General features: G+C 35.7%; 1 protein-coding gene across 7 annotated transcripts in view; it reads left to right on the plus strand.

Moving 5' to 3' along the window:
* The window catches only part of LOC140436937 (uncharacterized), a 257,943-nt gene that overhangs the window by 212,417 nt on the left and 23,330 nt on the right, over nucleotides 1-22,196 (plus strand). For all 7 annotated transcript variants that reach the window (XM_072526098.1, XM_072526100.1, XM_072526099.1 and 4 more), the window contains one exon: nucleotides 13,370-17,342. In XM_072526098.1, the coding sequence (XP_072382199.1) occupies nucleotides 13,370-17,342 (3,973 nt within the window). The remainder of the gene's footprint in view (nucleotides 1-13,369; nucleotides 17,343-22,196) is intronic.

Consider the following 22,196-nt stretch of genomic DNA (forward strand, 5'->3'; position numbering starts at 1 on the left):
CCTGCTGAAAAGTGGCTCCAGAGCCCCTCCATTCATTCCTAATTTGCAATACTCCAACACATTTACCACAAGCTTGAGAGGCCAATGGTTTACCAGGCATACTCTAAAAATAAAAGCGTTAAAAATATATCATATTACTCCGTGGAGGTGGTTTTAGCCATACTGAAACAACTAAATGTCAATTTAGATTTAAAAAAATATATTATTTATAATTATATATAAAAATATGTATATTTAAAAACGAAAAGGAATTGAATATTTAAATCAAACGAAAATAATTTATAAACACACTACAAACTCTAAGGCTACAAACTCTGTCAAAACAAAATTTTTAATTATTGTCAATTTTCAGCAGATAAATCAATTACCGACCATCGATCTATGTCTGTCTTTGTTAAAGGCATAGTATTGTGTATGGACAGGCGGCTAAGTTAATCGTTTTAGTTTCTGGGAGTAGAAAATACACACATCACAAAACCACACACCACACACAATACTATTAAATTTAAAAGCCTAACACGAACATCAAAGATTAGAATATATAAAACGGTGATTAGACCAGTACTCATGTATGGGTGTGAAACGTGACCCTGTCCAAAGAAACTGAAAGAAAACTTAGATGTTTTAAGAGGAAAATCCTCAGAAGAATCTTTGGCCCTTATCACGACATTAATAGCAACCAATACCGAATGAGAACAAATGTTGCGGTCAAGAAGGTGTATAGAGTGAGCGATATAGTCCAAGAGATTAAATCCCAACGTCTAACACGGCCATGATAACCGCCAAGTTGCCAAGTTAATATGGGAGGAAGCCCCCCACAGCAGCCATAGGACAAAGTCCCTTAGGACGTCCACGAATGCGATGGAGAGACAATATATGGTTAGATCTAAGAACAACTTTGGGTCAGTGGGGGCTACCCACTGACCCAACTATTATGGACGACCGTTCAAGATGAAAGCAAGTTGTGCAGTCAGCCAAAACTCACCCCGGGTTGTAGTGCTACGGGAAGAAGAAGAAGTAAAAAAGAGACGTAATATAAAAAAAAATTCGTGAATAATGTCATACTTGTGCAAATATCCAGTGGATGAACTGTATATTATTTTTAAGGTGTCCGAATAAAATAGTTCCCTTCCTTCCCCTCCACGAGGTCAGTGTTTGTACTTCATTTTTGAAACTTTACTGACGACTTTCCTGTAGTGAAAATTGAACCAATTGTTTTTTACATAAACTTTAAATATTCAAAATTAAAATGACGTAAATTATATGCCATAATTGTTATAAGTAATCACACAATCTGTGAATTTTTAAATAAGTTTGGCTAATTTTGTCCGATTTAACTTTAATTGATTTAATTTTCTTTTGAATTTGTTAGTGTATAAAAATATACGCTTTCCGAATATGTAAAAATAATTATTTTGTAACAAAAAAAAATATTTTATTTGCTTATAAGTAAAATATGAGCATATTTTTGTAAAATTGGTTTTTAATAATAAATTTATTTTTTATTTAATTTTTTAACTATTTTCAAAGAAGAAGACTTTCTCTTTCATTTGCTACCCAAACAAATTATGCTAACTGCATTTTTTTTGAGTTATTTTCTCTGTTATTTCAAAAAACATCTTTTTGGGATTCACAAATAGAATACAATTTAAACAATTCAACAAATCTTGAAATTTTCATAAATGTTAAGCATTACAAGATACAACTTTGAGGTAAATATCACGCCGTTTTAAAGCATTTTGCATACTTACACGAATAATCCTTGAATACCTTACGTTTTTTAGTGATAGAATAAAAACGCCAAGACGTGCATTTCCTTGCACTAATTTATAAATAAAAATTACCAATAAATCCCATGCAGGAAATGGTTGGGATGTGTGTGTAGAAGTATTATACATCAAAATATCTTTTAGTACCCTAGTTTTTTAGTGTCACGGCAAAAACCTTATTACCCTTAACTACATGGCCAAGATATTCTAATTTGCGCTCTTTGATTGCATCAATAATCTAGTATTCCTTCCGATTCTACTTAGGACTTTAACATTAGTGACACGATCTATTCATAAAATTCTTAAGATGCGTATGCAACACCACATCTCGAAGGCCTCGAGCTTTCTTAAAGAAGCTTTAGAAAGTGTCCAGGACTCTACTCCATATAATAACGTAGAAAATTCATAGCATCTGATAATAAAGATTTTGGTAAGTGGTAAATCGTGAATTCTGAAAACAGACTTCATCTTTACGAACGCTTATCTTGGGTTTTCTATGCGTTGTTTTATTTCCGTTTGAGTGGTCCCATTGGCTGTTTATGTTGGTACCAAGCTATATGTACTTAACTGTTTATCAGGTCTATTGGTTTTTGCTTAACCATAAGCCGTGTATTTAATATTTCGCGCTTACTAATTACAATCGCAGTCGAACAGTACGGGTCTCGCGACGGCCAGCGTTGAGAGAGGTACAGACGAGAAGTAGCGAAAATCGTCCCGTGTATTATCGATACGCAGATGAATGGTAAATCAGAATATAACTAAACCGAGGGGTGTTATTTTTACCGACTCCTCTCGGAGCTTAGACCTCTGAGGAACCGTTAAAGAAAAAAATCGGGTTAAACACAGCGTCCGTTCAGGGATGACACTGAACGTTGAATAATTACATTTAACGTTGGCAGAAACTGCCCCTGTGCCTGTGTTCAGAGAACAGCAAGAGGAACCCTGCCTTAATAGGGTAGTGAACAATCGTGTAAGGGCCTGGGAGACACCCAGAATCCAATCGACAGCGGTCGATTGGAAAAACAAAAAACAGAGTCTTTTAAATAGTAAATCCAAAATTTTCGTCGATTGCAACATGCAATCACCAAGCGCTTCCGTTTACGAGGTCGAAAGCCTTCCTCCCCTTTCCCCTGATCCATCAACGGATTCAGAGCTAGTGTCCTTAGATGATACGGCTTTTGACTCCGCCCCCTGCAGTCCAGCGCCCACATCTGAGGCAGATGCGGACGAACAACAATACCCTGACGTCACGGAATTTTTCGTAAAGCGTCAACAACACAATAAAACCGAACCGCTAACGGTAATTTATTCCGGATTACAGGCCTCTCAGGCAATAGAAACCAATTTTAACACAAGTATAAATGAAAAACAGACCCCTCAGGTACTAGAAAATAACTATAACATTAAAATAAATTCCCTTCAGGATAACGAAATATTTCTAACTCCGATTGTAAACACTTTGACTAACTTAAAAGAAAATTCAACGCACGAAGCAATTATAAATGCCCCTTAGGCACTTAATTTTGTAGAGAAAATTAACCATAATGACAAATTAGGAACTGCTCAGGACGCCGTAGATGAGTTTGTTACAAATAAGCAAAGAAACAAAAGGCAGCACGCTATAAGAGATATCTACTCCGAGGAAGGAAAAACCAAAAAATCGAAAGAAATGGAAGATAATGCAATGGCACAGTCGATTAAAACGCTAACAAAAGAAATAGAACAACTAAGAAAAGAAATACAATATCTCCACACATCCTACGGAGACCAAATACGGGGATTAAGTGGTCAGATAAATCAGTTACAAAAAACCATTGACTTCAAAGACAAACAAAATAGCGAATTAACAACGCAGATACTAAAAATATCTAGCGACATAAACTCCAAACACGATAAAAAACAGCCAAGCCAAAAGCAAACATCCACCCGTAGTGAGGAGCCGGAATACCAGGGAAAAGACTCTGAAATAGAGACAATATTGGACATAGAAGAAAACCAACCAAGCTCAGATTGGAAAATACAACAAAACAGAAAATCAAAAAAGGCGAAAAAAGCCGATAAACCTGTCGAAAAGACAGACGAAACCGTAAAAACAAAAACAGTGAAGAACAACAGCACTAAAAAAGTAGAAAAAACTGACAAAGTCACTCCAAAAAACAACTGCGAACAAGCAGAAATAACAAAAGAAAATAAGTCAACTGAAACAGGGACAAAACCAAAACCAAAGCCCAAAAAAATCGAAAAGCCGGAAACTGTTTCTGAAACAGAAACAGTACAAGAGCTGAAATAACAAAAAAAGCAGAGCCTAAACCTCCAGCTATAATCCTTAAGTCTGTGGATTACAGCCAGCAAATCTTGAAAGTAGCAGCAAACAGAGGTATCGGTTCCTCAAACAAATTTGCGAAATCAGGAAGAAGCATTATTATGCAAACGAAGGATAGAGTTAACTACCTGAAAATGGTCAAAATTCTGGAAGAATTTGACAAAGAACTAAAAAGAAAAGAAAATAAAAATATAGAATACATCGCGTATCCTATAGACCTGGAAAGGACAAAAAGGGTAGTGCTCAGAGGTTTAGGAGCCAAAACTGACGTCGAAACCATCCACCAAGCATTGGAGGATCAAGACATAGACGTCATAAGAGTGACTAGCATGATCTCGAAAACAGACAAAAAGCCAATGCCGATATTCTACGTCACGATCAAAGAATCAGATGACCAGAAAATAAAGAACATAAACAACCTATGTTACATGAAAGTGTACATAGAAGACGAGTATAAAAACAAAAAAGAGATCATGCAGTGCTACAACTGCCAGGGTTTCTTCCATGGTTCGAAGGCTTGTCACTGCGGTTCGAAATGTGTAAAATGTGGAGAAAACCACAAGTCAGGAGACTGCGAAAAGGATAGAAACACTCCCCCAAAGTGCGCTAATTGCAACGAGGCTCACACGGCAAACTACAGAGGGTGTAAAAAAGTACCTAAAAGAAAGCCAATACAACAACAACAGGCAACAAATAGGAATACACAAAGTATTCCCACAAAACAAAACGTAAGTTACGCCCAAATGGCCAAAAAGAACAATAATGTGGAACAGTAGGCAAATATAAACACAAACGTGCTGAATGAAAAACTAATTGCTACCTTCCAGGAGCAAATAAACCATGTCTCAACAATGTTTGAGAAATTAACAACCGTTATGAGCGCCTTGAGCAGTTTCGGGACAAACCAATAATGCCAGTACAATTGGACGATCTACAAATAGGATCATGGAATTCTGGCGGATTGAGACAAAAAATTAACGATCTGGATGAGTTTACCAATAGGCTCAATCTAGACGTTGTAGCCTTACAAAAGACTTACGGAAAGGGTGAAAACCAAATTTCCGGGTTACAGCGTCTACAGGAATGACCATAGATCACGTTCTGGAGGCACGGCCATTATGGTGAAAAAAGGAATAGAACACCAATCAATTCCTACACCAGGTGGTCTGGTCACTATGGAAGCCACCATAGTTCGGATCATTACGGCCAACGACACGCTGAAGATTGTCTCAGCTTATGTCCGACCGAATGAGCCGATCCAGGGCGAGGATCTGGACGCCATTCTTGATACAGAAGAACCAACCGTCATAATTGGTGACCTAAATGCGAGATCGCCCAATTGGTTTGACAGAACTAGTAATAGAAACGGGAGATTCTTGTGTGAATATCTGGAAAACCAAATAAATACAGTTGTCACAGGTCCTATGGAGCCCACATGTTCCATGGAAGGGACAGACTACCTATGTATTTGGACATTGCAATTCTTCACAACGTGGGACAACAACACGATATAATCTCACTCAATGAAGGAGACTCCAACCAAAACCTAATCGTGCTAACTCTAGGCGCCGTAGAAACAAACTACGTGCAGCCATACAAGAAAAAGAGGACAAGCTGGCCCAACTTTAAACGTATCGTCTCTGAAACAATAGGAATAGTTCCTGACATCAACAACTAGAAGAGTATGTGTTGAAATTCGAAAGAACCATACAAAATGCGCTGGAAACCAGCACAAAAGAAGAAACCTCAACAACACCCAGAGGAAGATTCAGAGACATCAGCAACGAATTAAAAACTCTCATAAGAGAGAAAAACAGACAGCGAAGAAGGGCAAACAGGACTAGGAACATAGAAGAAAAAGAATTGCCAATGAACTAAATAGGGAGGTTAAAAAACAGCTGGAAATCCACAGAAATAACAGCTGGGACGACTTCATCCAACAGCTAGACCCTAATAAATCAGGTTTCTGGAAGCTTTTTAAAGTCTTGCGAAAGGATAAAAAGCCAATACCCACTTTACATAGGGAAAACGGCCTAGTTTATTCTGAACAAGACAAAGCGGAGGTCATAAAACATTCACTAGAAAGAGGATGCAGAAACAACTACCATCCCGATGAAGATCCAGCGCCAATGACCAACGCTAAGAAGGCTCCAGGCCCAGATAACATCACAAACAGGGCCTTAAAAAATCTGCCAGTGAAAGCAATCGTTCATCTAACGAACATAATCAATCATATCATAAGATTAAGACACTTTCCTGACAGGTGGAAGGAGGCCCATGTTATAATGATAGAGAAACCGGGTAAAGACGGAACTTTTCCACAGAACTACCGACCCATTAGCCTACTATTATCAGTAAGCAAAAGTGCTGAGCGAGTCATCTTGGCAAGATTAAGAGAAGAATCTGAGGCAATGGATGCAATCCCTGAAGCGCAGTTCGGATTCAGGAGCAATCACTCCTGCGAACTGCAAATACTAAGATTGACAGAGTACATCACTAAGGGGTATAATGAAAGAAAATATACAGCAACCGCCTTCTTAGATGTCAGTAAAGCCTTTGACAGAGTATGGCACGACGGATTGCTGTATAAAATGAACGAAATGGGGTACAGTGAAGCGATGACATGTCTCCTCTCCTCGTACCTAGCCAACAGAAGATTCAGAGTTCGAATAGGGCCCACCCTATCCGAAGTCGGAATCATGGAGGCTGGAGTGCCACAGGGAGCCGTGCTGTCGCCTTACCTGTACACCATATACACTTCAGATACCCCTGGTGGTGATCAACATACTATGCTCAGCCTTTACGCCGATGACACTGCTATAGCTGCTAGCAGCAGAAATCCTGATCTGGCCACTAGATACTTGCAAACGGCACTAGACCATTTGCAATCTTGGTGTGTTACGTGGAAAATTGCCGTCAACCCGGATAAAACTCAGGCAGTCATGTACAAAAGACGGCACGGAATCCCCAACAGGGAACTATCTATCTTTGATACTCCGGTCGAATGGCAAGACGACGCTAAATATCTCGGAGTAACGCTAGATAAACGTCTCACCTTTACTAAACACATAAACAGAACAGTTCAAAAGGCAAAAATCCTTAAAAGTCAACTCTCCTCGCTTATAGGGACGAAGAGTAATCTGAGGTTCAAAACGAAAATAAGAATGGCAAATGCCATCATTCTGCCAACCCTCACATACGCCTCAGCAGCGTGGGGACATGCATGTGAAACAAACAGAAATAAAATCCAAACTGTACAGAACTACATGATTAGAGAGGCTCTTAAAATTCCTAAATATGTGCCACTAAGGTACGTATATAGGGATTCGCAGCAAAAGAGCGTCCTGAACATGATGGTCGAACATGCATATGAGCTTTTTGAAAACCTCAGAAACCATCCGAACCGTTCGCTAAGAGAGTTGACAAACTACGATCCTAATATAAGGACAGTACATAGACGGCCAAAACAACATCTGGCTGGATACAGGGGAAACCCTCATTGAAAGATATTCACATGAGAAGCCCTAATCTACGGCTTAGCAGATTTGGCCCACAAAAACACAAAAAAAAAATCAACAAACAAAAAAGAGCTTAGCTCACCAAAAAAAACCCCTAAATCCCAATCCAATCCCCCAAATTTTTCTTTTTTGTTTTTTTTTTAATATTTCATTTATATTTATTTCACTAACCAGTAACAAAACCAAAAAACCCAAAAACATATACACGGGATGTGTGAGAGCATTATACACTTGGGAATGCACATCCCACCCACCCATTAAAACCCCTACCCCTATTATTATTTCACCCAAAAACCCACTAACAAAAATCTGTATAGGCCAATAAAGTAAAATCAATAAACAGGACAAAATCCTAATAAGTAAAGCCACAAGGCTGAGGCCCCTCAGGCACGCCCCTAAGGAAAAAGACCCTTTAGGAATAGCCCTTCAGGACTAAGTTGACACAGGCAACTCGCGAAAACTGAGCATCGAGGTCGTGTGCGACAAGCACGGGCTCGATGGCCAGGCCTATCGATCGCCCAGTCGGCAAGGAGACCAAAACTTGTTTTGCCAAATTGACGACTGTGTTACCGAGCACACAACAACCGAACAGGGGGCCGACAGTTTGCTGTCGACCCCCTGATCGGACACACATTTTTTTAGGGTCACAGAGCCCAAAGTAAAGCCATAGTAAACTCAGTAAAAAGAATAGGGAGAAAAGCTACACTAAGCTACCCCTACAGATAGGTGGCCTAACCACAAGTCATGGAAAACGGAGGGTGTTCATCCCCGACGTAACAGTTCAAGCCTCCTCTGCGTATGTCAGACGTAGAGGAGGGGTGGTGGAAAAACCTGGGGGTCAGATAGGTACCGAGCCAAAATGACTTGCTCTTTTGGAACGAGACCGGTCTGATCTTCGGACATGGGGGTCCCACTGTCTAGCAGTGGTACACTCATGTTCCATAGGGGTTGGGATGAACTCATGTGTGTGTGTGCTAATTACAATCTACTTTGTTTTTTTCGTATTGAGATCAAGTCCATGTTCTCTTTTTATATCTGATATGAGCGACATTTCTTTGCAAACCGTCTAACCTATCTGAAAAAACTACTGCGTTGTCGGCATATCTAATGTTGTTTAGATGCATTACGTTGACTAATCGCCTTCCTGTAGTTCTTTCAGTGCTTGTGGTATTAAGATATGTTCAGAGTACATGTTAATTAACACCGGGGACAGAATGCACGCATGTTTCACTCTTATAGCTCCATGGAGATTATCTTTGTTAACTGATCGTCCACTTTAATGTTCGTAGTTTGATTGTAATATAAATTATATATGATTCTCAAGTGCCTATCATCTAAGTCCACTTCTGTTAAAATATTAAAATAGTTATGGGCTTATCATGTTTTTCTCTATCAAATGCTTTTTTTTCAGTCCATAAAACAAATACATACGTCACTGTTGATACCTTTTCACCTTTGTATAAGCACTTGTACTGCGAATAGAGCCTCTCGTGTACATAAGGCATCGCAGAATCCAAATTGTATCTATGACACTTGTTCTTCGCATTTTTTATATGTATATTCTACTGTGTATCCTTTTAAAAACGTTTTAAGTAGGTGGTTCATTGGGCTTATTGTTTTGTAGTCTTCGTATATTCTTGCATTTAATTTTTTTGGTATATTTAGGAAGGTTGACTTTTGGGGGATTTTTTCAGTAACATATATTTTGTCAAATATAGTTGTTATTCATTTTATTCCATGTTCATCCATAAGTTTTAGGAATTTTGCACTAAACTTGTCAGGCACTACAGCTTTACTATGTTTAGTTTTTTAATTGCGTGTCTTTAATGGTGTTTTGTCTTTCATCTGCAAAAGTTACTTTTCATATTTTTTGTGGAATCTAGTTTCTCTTACACGCTTAATAGTGGTTTACTTTGGTTTTCTGCCAAACATCCAACTTATATTAATATTCTAGGCTTATATAAGCCTGAATTGTCGTGCGATAGTAAGAAAACCTGTCACAGCTAATTTCCAGGTATCTAATATCAGAATACTTTGAAACAAACATATGGTAACACAATAGATAGGAACAAAGCATAGAATACATATTTATATATAAACTGGTTCTAGAATTTGATTCGAATCGTACAATATAGTTGACAGTAAATAAAATTCGTACTGGATAGGGTATATATGCTGATATCTTAGCAAACTGGAGAAAAGATTAAATCTTCAGATTTTACTGCGACCGTGGAACTCAAACCATACAACACATTTTTTTCCATGAAGGCCATCTGATATAAACCTATGGCACTGCATGTCTTTGGAATTACCTGATAGTCTTCAAAAAGTGTTTACTGCCTTCGATTTAATGACTCGCAGTCATGCAATATATGGCCTGCTATCTTTTAGATGTGATGCTACAGAGGCTACAACTTGGACTACCTTTGACTGGAGCATGTTTAATAAGGAAGTCTTTTATGACTTAAAGCTGATTTTTGCTTGCTTTTCACATTACTTCAGCCGTCACGTCTGCCTGCCTATACGTCCATCCAATATGCATTCTGTCATGTTTTTGTCCGGATATATTTTCCCACTGTGTGTAAGTAATGTTACCTTCGATCCAGTTTTTTTCCGGTCACGTACGATAATTTTTGGTATTTTTTCATGGCCAGATCTTGCCATAAGTATTTTGTAGCTGCTTCTATTCTGCAAAGTTTATCAGCGCTTTCGTCGATGACATAGAACCCACACCAATCTGACACTATTATGTTTCGCCAGTATGTCAAGTTTCTCTTGGCATTCCAAAAATTAGCCTAGACTCACCTTGGTGCATAAAAGTCTACCATGGCGCCATGATTCTTGCTTGTACGCTTTTTGGTACACCCACGGACGGTTTTGGACTAAATAATTTAGTAGGATATGCTATTCTGGTTATTGAATCAGATCTTTCGTTGTCGTGTATTATCCGGAGACCTGTAACCTATACCAGTACGAGTCTGTTATGCTCCGCCAGTCTGTCGACTTTCTGGTAGTATTACACACTAGCTAGAGTCCACCTTAGGGCTTATAATAGCCCCGTGGTTTCTTGGCTATATATGCATATATCGATCCGCATCAAATCGAAAGTCCTTGTGTTCATTTCTCATGCACAGTGCAATATTGCAGAAATCTCTGCCTAAAAACAAAAGTATATTCTCCTAGTGGAATAGAAATATTTAAATTTTCACTAATATTTAATATTCCTGCACCCTGACAATTCCGAAGTTTTAGACCCATCTGTGTATCAGGTAGAACCCTTCGGTTTGGATAGAGTGTTTAGTCTGCCCTATCTCGCTCGTAGGTAAATGTCCACTGGGAAAGGTACTTTCGAAGTATATCTGAGAAATCATCATCTATTTGACATCCCTGACTTTATTTATGATGTTAATAGGTCCTTATCTAGTCAATATGTTATTCAGGTTTTCTCACAGCTTATAACATCCCATTGTCATCTCACCCTTCATAACTATGTGTAAATGGTCCTGTGATTCCTATACAAGCAAGTTTTCGCACCGTGCCTAACTTGAGGATGTCACTTTTTGTTCCAACTTTGTCAGCAAATCACTGACGGTGGTGTATATATATATTGTTATGATTCATTTTATCAGCCTAAGATAAAATTAAAATTACTAAATAGACCATCTAAATAAATTTTCAATATATCCTTGAGAGTTTTTATGCTATGTAAAAATTAAAAATAATATTGGTTTGCTCGTAATATATTTCAAATTATAAAATATAATAATTCAAAATATTTCAACTGGTAAACTATAAACGATATTTCAAAGAAATAAAAGTCCATTATCTTTGGATTACCTGTAGTAAACAAAATTTAAGATATGCATAAATTATTTTCTTTGTAGAATATATTCGAGTGTCGTGAGGATATTTAAGTGAAGTAAACAATACGACCGGGTTTTCCAAATGGACTTGTACAGTGAATAAGACAATAGAATCGAAATATTTAAAATGTATAATTCTCCGTTAGTTTTTAAGAATTTGTAGAAACGATTAGCATGTTAATGGTTTTTAGGAAAGTTATAATTGTAGTTAAGGTTGTTCTTTGTTATCTAAATGGGGATAAATATGACGAACTTTGATCGGCAAAGAGTGAAAAAAAGTGGGAGAGATGGAGGAATGAGAGTTTAGCTAGATTTTAGAGGGGAAAAAGATCATCAGTTGTTTTCCAAGGGTGCAAGGCGAACAGTCGTAGTTCTTTGGCGGTTCCCAAATGATAGTAAGCATTAGAAGTGAATGTTTGTGAGTTTTCGTGGACTAAGTGTATCCTGACGGAAGCTGATCCAGTAAAATATTGTAAGTCATACTTTTCTACTTATATATTCCAAGAGTCACTGTTCAGGCCGGAACGAGAGATTCAGTTTATCGAGAGGAGAAGAAGTTTATCTTTTGAACGATACGTGCATCTGAAGGAGATCATTGAAGACGAGAGGCTCTCAATAATTTGTTGTAAGATTGCTGATTACCTAGGGAACTGCTAAGAATAGATAGTGTAGGCTACAAGGAACAAGGATTTGGACAACTCATCATCAGAGAGATAGTTTTTTTTTATTCGTCAGTTTTTCCTTTATCAACAAGGTTTTTTTTTAATTGCTTCAGAAAAGATAGAAATATTTATCAGGAGATATAGAGCAACAATTTTGATTTGAAATTTTAATTTATGTAGTATATAACATTAATTTTTGAAGGTTCACGTACGTAGAACAAAATTTTGATAATGATTGTATGAGATATTTTTTGTTTGATATTTGAGTGTGAATTTTATTTCAATATATAATTTTGTATCATATATGTTTATTATTCCGGTATTCCTCAGACATTACCTATCATATGTAAAGCATAGATATTGAAGCACGAATATAACAGATAAGAGAATTAAATAGTGTGATAAAATCATAATTGCATCATTTAAATAAGTTTAATTAATTAATTAATTAGCTAATTAATTGCTTGGTGCATCTCTGACTTTTAATATCACATTAATATATATATATATATATATATATATATATATATATATATATATATATATATATATGCATACGTAATTATATACATGGTTGTGCAACAAAAACGAAACAGAGGCATTTTTGGAGAGCTAAACTTTCCAATTTTATATCTGCCTTTCTCATGGCTTCCAGGAAAATCAAAATGTCAAATAAAATATTTTTAATTAAAAATGGGAGATTATTTCCATCAAATACAGTAGTTAATCCATTTATATTATTTTGATTAAATTTACCGTCTCTTTCGAAATATTTTTTTTTCTTGTTAAATTTGACATTTTCTTTTGTGCACTTTTTTCAGCCAGCTATTTTCACTTAGTTAAATTAATTATTAATACACAGACACGTGTCCTTACTAATATAGGAACAATAGGAACAATACGTGTTGTGAAATTTTTCGGTAACGTTATAAACAATAGTGGGTTTAATACAGTACCTGTAAAAGTTTCGACTGTGCTAAATTTTTTCCCGCTTTTCTTCTGTCTTAACATTTTTTAATTTTTCAATTGAAGATTGGCACCACTTCTGTAATCTTATTATTTATCTTTTTATTTTATACCTTTAACACTGTGAAATGTTTTTTTTTTATATTACTTTCTGAACCTTATTAATTTTTTAAATTAATTTAATAAATATAAAGACAAAAACAACTAAAGAAAAATATTAATTAAATTTTTACTTGATGCTTTTTATTTTTATTTAAATCCATTTCAGGCAATGGACGGTCCACCCACAGATCATGTTACAGAGCTGAACAATACGAGTACGTCTAAAAACCAACCACTACCACCGCACATTATACGAAAAATAATGAAACTGAAACTTAAACTTGACAAAGGAACAAATCACAAACAAGTCAATGAGAACGAAAATGTCGTTAGCGTTGTCACAAAATCCCATGAAACTAGCATCCAGAAACCAGTTTTGAAACCAAACCATTCAGATTCAAGTTTGATGACAATGTTCTTGTTGGAAGAAGATGACGAAAAGAACACGGTTTTACTAGACAAAGCAAGACCAACTGCTCTTGATAACATAAAAAAATCTAAAAATGTTATTACAAAGATACCTTTAAAGAGAATGGCTGAATATGGCAGGAGTCCACAAAAAACTAAAAAAGCTGAAGCGTTGATACCAGAATTATCCAAAGGAAAAGAAATTGGAAGAAAATCTATGCCTAAAAATATAAAAACCTTAGACACTGCTATGAATAAAAAACATATTCAGTTCGAAGAAAAACGTAATAAAACGAATATAAATAAGATAAAAGAGATCACTTTAAATCCAATTGATAAAATAGGATTATCTAAAACCCTTGCAGGATCCTGTTTATCTAAAGACGATAACAATCAACTTAACAAAGAGAACGCAAAAGATGTAAGTAAAAATAGTAAGTCCGAAAATATAAAATCGGATACTGCTATCAATATCAAAAGGATTCACTGCGAAGAAAATTGTAGTCCTGAAAAGAATAAAGAAAATGTGAAAAATATTATTAAAGATTCATTTAACAAACGACATTCCCCAAAAACACCTACAGAAAAAACCTTATCCAGTGATGGTAAGGATCAATCCAAAATAGAGAATATAAGATATGCGAATAAAACAAATAATAACGTAACAGGTAAGTCTAAAATTAAAAGAAGATTAGACTTTATTAAGTCTACACAAGGAAGTGACACAAGAATCCATTGCCAACAACATATTAATGATAAAATGAAGCAAGACAATGTCTTAGAGATTGTTAGAGATCCAGATGATAGAAATAAATTATTCAAAACACAAACAAAAAAAATTCCTACCAATGATACTAAAGATCAATCTAAAGCTGAAAATAGTAGTTTAACTAAAAAAAGTTTCAACACAAGAGAAATATGTAATATTAGTGAACATGTAGCAAAAAATAGATCTGGTTTAAAAAAGTCTAATGTTTTGTTAAAAATAAAGAATAATAAATTAAATAAAATGAGTCATAGGGTAGAATTACAAAAAAATAAAGCAGTTGTTAAAAGTAAAAGTAGAAGTTTGGTAGCCGTAGTTATAAATAACGAAAATACAACCAACAAGACTAAATTTGTTAGTAAAGAATCATGTAATAAATCTAAAAATGAAAGAAATAACAGTGGGGTAAATAATATTGATAAAATGGATACAACTCAAGTTACACAAAACTCTACATTTAATCATTTTAAAGAAGCTGAAAAAAATAGTAAAACTATAACAGAAATTAAAAAAACTAATCGTCTAATAGAAAATATTAGATCTGGGGTACATCTGAACGAAGAAATTAAAACTGACAAGAAGTTCAACAATAAAAATACTGTCAAAGTTTCTTCTAAAGAGGAAAAGAAAGCTAACAATGAAAAGACGAATAAGAAAGACAAAATTCTACTTTCCAAAGACAATTTAGTAAGAATTGTAGTAGATGTAGCTGAAAAAAAGGAACCTCTTTCAGATTTACAAACATCTACATCTGTGAAACCGACAGGAAAAGCAAGTCAAAAGAATACATCAGAAACAGATACTAATGTTTCTTTTTTTAAGTGCAATAATATCTTACAGTCTGATTTGCACTTAAATGCTGCATCAAAAAATTACTTTAACTGTAATTTAAAAACATCATTCGAAGAAACAATAGAGGATATATTAAAGGACACTAGGATAGAAGAAACTAAACACCCTGAAACTTTAGTTATGATTGATCTTAGAAGTAATACCAGTGAAGTTAAATTTTTAGATATCTCCACCAAAAACGATATAGGTAAATCATCTTCTCAAAAAATTTTATCTAAAAAATCTTCAAAATCTTTAGAAAATCTAAACAAACAACGTAAGAATTATTTTTCAGACTTTGATTATAGCTATATAAATAGACTAGCGCAAAAGAAGAAAAAAGATATGAAGTATGGCAACAATGGCGAATACTGCTTTAAGTCTCATTTAAGTAACGAGGAAAAAAAGGTTCAAAACAGATCCGAGCAAGAGTCTAACGATAAGATTTCTGAAATAAAAAATACTACCTCCTCGGTTAGTATAAATGAATATAGTAATAATGAATCTATGAGAAACTTTTCATTACTTTCTAACGAAGTCACAGAAAATATTTCTAATACAAACCGCAATACTTTTACTAAAAAAGTCAGAGATAAATCTAAACGTAGTGGTGCTAACAAAAATTCAATAAACATGTATAGCAAGGATCCTGATGAACCAATAGAGGACAAACACAAGGAAAAAGTGGATAAAAAAGCTAACAAATCTGAGAAACAGAAGAAGGCTCTTGATAAAGAAGTTAATAAATCTTTAAATAAGAGCGAAACTAAGATAGTTAAAGCACCAAGTTATTTTAGGGGCGGTAGACGATATAACAAATTGTCAAAACCACCAAATTTTTCTGCTGGACGTTCAAAAAATATCCAAAAAGGCAAAGCTGAGAAAAATCAGGCAAAAGGAGAACCGAAAAACCATAATAGGCGTAACGATATAACATTTTTGCTTCAAAATCAGCTTATTAGTGACCTAGATAAACTAAAGTTATTGAGACTAATCGGAAAAGAAGACTTAGATAAAATAGTGGAAAAGCTAAAAATAAATCCCAATCAAGTAAAAGATTCTGATTTTTATACAGTTTCCGCAGTTGAAAAAGAACTTTATAACCGAAAAAAATCGCGAGATAAAATGTATAGAGATTTCAGAAAAAAAATGTCTGATTTATTACAAAAAGCAAAGACTGTACAATACACTGGTAAAACTGGAACTAGGTCAGTTGCTCCAACCACAAGTTCCTCATTAAAAAAATTTCCTGTGGATATGGCAGGAAATGAAGTAACTAAAAACAAAAATATTCAAAACAACATCTTAAGTCCAGTACATCTTTTAGATGTAGATAAACAAAGCAAAACTTCTAATGAAATTAAAACAAAAAATATAATACCTACAAAAGCCCCTTCCTCCAAAAATTTATCAAAAAAGCAGACTGAACATTCCACCTATCAAACAGTAGATCTTTCATCTAAAGAAAACGCCGTTGCATTAAACAAACATTCAGAAAAGACCAATACTGAGAGAGACAACAACACAAAATCTGATAATAATAAAAAAAACGCTAAAGGGAAAGAAAACGACAAAGAGTCACCTAAAGCTAGTTTAAATGATACAGCAGAAATATCTGAAAAGCCAACAAATTCTTCAAAATCTTCAGAAAAAACAAAGGAACGCGAATTTAGAGAAGTAATAAGGGAGGAACTTAATAATATTTTTGAAAATGGACCTCCAAATGTTAATAAACAGATGAATTTGGTGGCAAAAGTCGAAGAAATTATGGATACCAATAAGACATTGTGGAAATTTAATAAAAATTTTAATAAGAAGTTGTATGATCATTTTAAAGTATCTTCGAAAACATCCCCTTACGTTTTAAAAGTTCCAGTTACTATAGAAAAGGAATTAAAAACATTCAGTGATATCAAACGGACAGAAATGTGGCCGGAGTTCCAGAAAAAAGAATGCGTCAGTATTCTAATTCCACCTAGAGATTTGCGTCGTTTTTTAAATTCGATAAAGAATAATGACGTTTTAACATTGCTGAATAAACATGAGGAAAAACCACTGTTTGAGCAGAAAACAGAGTTACCGAGGTATTATGGACCTAAGATCACGTACATGGCTGTAAACAAATCAGAAACAGGTAAGCATAAAAAGATTAAATAATATTTAGACGAAAAAGTTAGAATAGGATAGGTTAAAACATATCTAGAAAATACTTTCAAGGTATATAAAAAGAACTGCTTTAACATAATAACAAATTTTGATTTTAAATAAGTTTTTATTTTAATTAAAACTTTACCAATTTTTAGACATACAGAAGGACAAGTGTCCTAGATTAATTCACATTCTACAGATTTCCCAATAAAATCAGATTTATACATATGATACTGGAAAAAGTAAAATCATGTTTCTATAATCTATAATTAAGAAACTTGGTGCAAAGCAACGTTTTTGGATATCACTCAAAACTATTGTGTATGCAAGCTTGATTTGTGTTGTTTTTATAAACATCTTGATTCACTTCAAAATTATGAATTTTCAAATAAAGGTATGAATTTCGAATAACATATGAAAGGTAATTATGAAACAACTAACAATTAAACATTAACATTGAAAACCAAGAATTGAACCAAAGATAACCAATTTATTAATATCAGGCTTTATCCTGTTTAGTTTGGAACATAGTTTCCATTTCCAGAGGTGTTCCACGAATTAGCGTTGAGATATATTTCTGGAGTATGCTATTTTAGTTATTATTGCATTAACCATTTTTGTAAGCAGTTGCTAACTAATTTTGGACAACTAGCTGATCTGGTCAGCTGCGGTCGGTCTCAGCTTTTGTGGAGGAAGAGTTCTGAACTAAGTAGGGATTCTTCAGTACTTCACATAAGACAGATTAGGCGGGAATCCTCAACACCGACACGGCGCGTCCCATATGACTAACAGAGGACGTTCTGTATATTATACAGGATAGGTGCGAATAAGGTTCGCCAAATAAGCACCCGTAGAACAACTGAAGACATGGTATAGGGCATGGTATAGGGCAGCAGCTATGCCATTACTAACTCCAAGGCTAGAGAATAATGACTTCTCAATAGGCTTGGAATCAGATACTTGTAGGCGACAATCAGACTATGGTTTAATCGGTTGTAATACTTTTTTTTTACATCTTTAAAGAGAAGAAGGAAAATCTGCATACAGACACCTGTGACTCACACAGGTAGTGTTGGGTTCCTAATATCCTAGCGAAGCCGTACCAGAGCGAGATGCCCAAGGAATTTAGACCTTTGACACCTCGTCCCATCACCACTCCGAGACGGTCGGCGTTCAACTAAAAACCTCTCCTCTGTCACACCAGATATCAGGATGGAAGGGCCGGTTAAGGCAAACATCTCTCCTGATGCCCTGCTATCGCCCGATTCCCATTCTTTCTCCGATACATTCACCGAGGAAACTACACTCACACGAACCACCAAGGACGTTCAACCCCCTGCCTTAGCGAGGCTGCCATCTCTCTCGCGTCGTCTGTCTCTCATTTACTCTTATTTCGGCCTGCGACAGTCCGAACCTCACCAAGGTGCTACTTGCTTGTTTTAAAATTCTGTTGCGAGTTGCCTCTCCTCTCGTTCTTTTGAAGAGAGCAGCTCCCTGATAAATTCCGTGTCCACCACCACTCATCTCTCATAATTTTCTCCACCATTTCTCTCACGGAATCAAACATTCTGCAGTTACACTCTCTTACAAACTTCTCTCTTTTATCCGCCCAACGCTCACACTCCCGAAAGGGTACAGTGGATGCGGTGGTTCACCGCATCCACTGTACTTTTACCCTGGCAGAAAGCATATTGTCTCAGAGACAATCCTCCAGACATCACAATCACCTCCTCGATACGCGAACGTAGCATTTTCTTATACAGCTTTCCGATACAAGGAAGAAGGCAAATAGGACGATATTTTCCAGCCTTGAATTTAGGTAGGAGCACGAGCCTCGAGATTTTCCAGGGATCTTGAAAAGACTGCGCGGCAAGAAGAGTATTCATGTGCTCCAGCAGCCACGTGGGCTCCAAACGGCCCAGACGTATAAACGCCTCAGGTGAGACACCATCTAGACCGGGAGCCCAACCAGACTCAAGGGAACTCACCGCCACAGCTAGTTCATCCAAAGTAAAGGAAATCCCACACTCAGCCTCGACGTCTCTCCGCACACCATGCCACCGTCCTTGTGGAAAAATTTCGTCGACTATCTCCAGCTTCTGGTCTAATGGCATGTCATACGGAGCACAGGCGTCGAAATGCTTCATTGCGATCTTATACCCTTTACCCCAGATGTCCTCGTCCAGCTTGTCACTTTACCCTCCAGTGCCTCTTCTTCTCGGCTCGGATCCTCCTATTCAACTCCTTCTTCTTCGCACGGTAAGACGTATCCACACGTTCTACGTCTTCCGTGCTATAACGTATTCTCGCCCTTGTCAAGTTCCGGCGAAGGGCCACGCACTCTCTTCTCAGTTGCTCTATCAGTTACAGATCTTAAATGGTCAAGGTGTGCTAAGAATCTCCACGTTAAATGCTAGGAACCACCCGAAAGTGGAAAACAAAAATGACACATTGACAATTGGAATGCAAAATCTCTATTTTTGACAGGAAAATCTCATAACATCTTGAGAAAAATGAAAAGAATAGGAGTCAACATTCTCGGAGTCAGTGAAGTTAGGTGGTCTGGATCTGGACAGATAAACATCGATAACCATGTGATATACTATGCTGGTAATGACGATCCTCATCAATATAACGGAGTTGCATTTATAGTTGACGAGAAAAGCAGTAAATGTCTAAAGAACTTTATACCTATATCTAATAGAGTAGTTATGCTACAAATTAATACCACTCCTCGACATATTAACTTTATTTAAGTATATGCTCCTACAGGAGAAGAACCAGAAAGAGAAATACGAGAATTCTACCAAGAGATCAAACAGCTAAGATAGCAAAAAAAATGTTATAAACATTATTATGTGAGATTTTAATGCCAAAGTAGGTGAAGGGCCGACCGAAGACGTAGTCAGAAACATTGGTGTCGGCCAAATAAATGATAGAGGGGAAATACTGGTTCAATTTTGCCAAGAAGAAAATCTAATGATCACAAACACCTGGTTTAAATTACCGAAAAGAAGATTATATACATGGAAAGCAACTGGAGATAATTAAAACCACATAATAAGAAAGCAGATTGATTATATATTAATTAACAAGCGTTATAGAAATGGAATCAGGGTAGTTAAAACACATTCCGGGACGGACATCCGTTCCGACTACAATCCTGTTATCGGTAAAATCTCAATTAAACTGAAGAAAATCAAACACAGAGAGAAGATGAAACCTAGCCTTGAAAAACTTAAAGAACCAGCAGTACAGACAGAGATAGAGAAAATACTTAATCATACACTCAAAGCAAAATTCAGTGAAGCACCCGCGCTAACAGAAGAATCAGTGGAAAGTATTTGGCACACCTTTAAAACAACAATCACAACTATACAAAAAAAAACAACTACAAGACAACACAAGAAAAACAAAGAATACATGGATGACAGAAGAAATCCTAGAACTTATGGACGTAAGAAGATCTTACAAAAACCGCAGTGACGTAAAATATAAAGAAACCCAGAGAACCATCCGAAACAAAATCAGGAAAGCCAAAAAAGAATGGATGAACAACAGATGTGTGGAACTGAGGGAATTACTAAAAAGAACATGACTACTTCAATGCATACAAAAAAATTAAGAAAATCACAAATATGAAGGAAAAATTTACTACAACAACTCTAATAGATTATACCAACCAAATAGTATCTAGTCCAGAAAATGTAGGAAATATATGGGAAAAATACATCAAAGATCTGTTTGATGACCAGAGATGAATACAAAACCAGAAATGAATATAGTAGCAGACACAATACTTGATATATTAACATCGGAAGTTACAAAAACAATCAATACGGCAAAGTCACGAAAGGTCTCAGGTCCAGATGAAATATTTATGTAGAGATGATAAAACTTATTTTTTGAAAATTTGACTCAAACTTGTACATCAACGTATCAATACAGAGAATGCGACATAAATATGAGCGACAATCAATTTGGATTTCGTATAGGGCTTGGTACGAGGGAGGCATTCTTTGGCCTCCAGATATTACTACAAAAATGCCGAAATCAACGAAAAGACGTGTTTTTCTGTTTTATCGACTACGAAAAAGCGTTTGATCGAATAAAACACACAGAAATCATAGAAACCCTAACACAACATGGTATAGACCATAACACTGTGGCCCTTATTAAAAACCTATATTGGGATCAAATGTCGTCGATTAAAATAGACAATCGTATGACAGCAGAAATGCCAATAAAGAGAAATATTGGCTCATAAATACATATTGAAACAAATGTATGAAAAAAATAACGTAGTAATAAGAAGTTTATAAGTTAAATGAAGCTATAAATGCAAATAACCAGTTTTGGAAGAATAAAGCTGTACCAGACTACTCATTAGCAAATACAGATATAAAATTATTCCATATATGAAGTGGAAACAAAAATTCTTTTATATCCTATTACAATTAAAAGCCTAGAATGTGAAAAATCCGAAATTAAATCTAATGAAATGTTTTAAGCAAAATATGATGGAATATATAATAATCATACTTATGTATGTATCTATACAGATAGATCTATCGACCCACAAACTAACCAATCTGGATTTGAAATTTATATATCATGCATTAATAATTATAAATTTTCATCAAGACTCCATAATTACACACAAATCTGTACAACTGAAATGATAGCTATATATAAGGCTATCTATGTGTGCATTGAGAAGGAGATCATGAAAGCGGTTATCTTTGTGGATTCAAAAAGTGCTTTATCCAAAATTTCTAGTCTCAAATGGGATCAAATGCGTTGTGTAACCACAATAACCAAAAAACTATTGGAACGAACT

Source organism: Diabrotica undecimpunctata, chromosome 3 (assembly GCF_040954645.1).
Source record: "Diabrotica undecimpunctata isolate CICGRU chromosome 3, icDiaUnde3, whole genome shotgun sequence".
Classification (NCBI taxonomy): domain Eukaryota; kingdom Metazoa; phylum Arthropoda; class Insecta; order Coleoptera; family Chrysomelidae; genus Diabrotica; species Diabrotica undecimpunctata.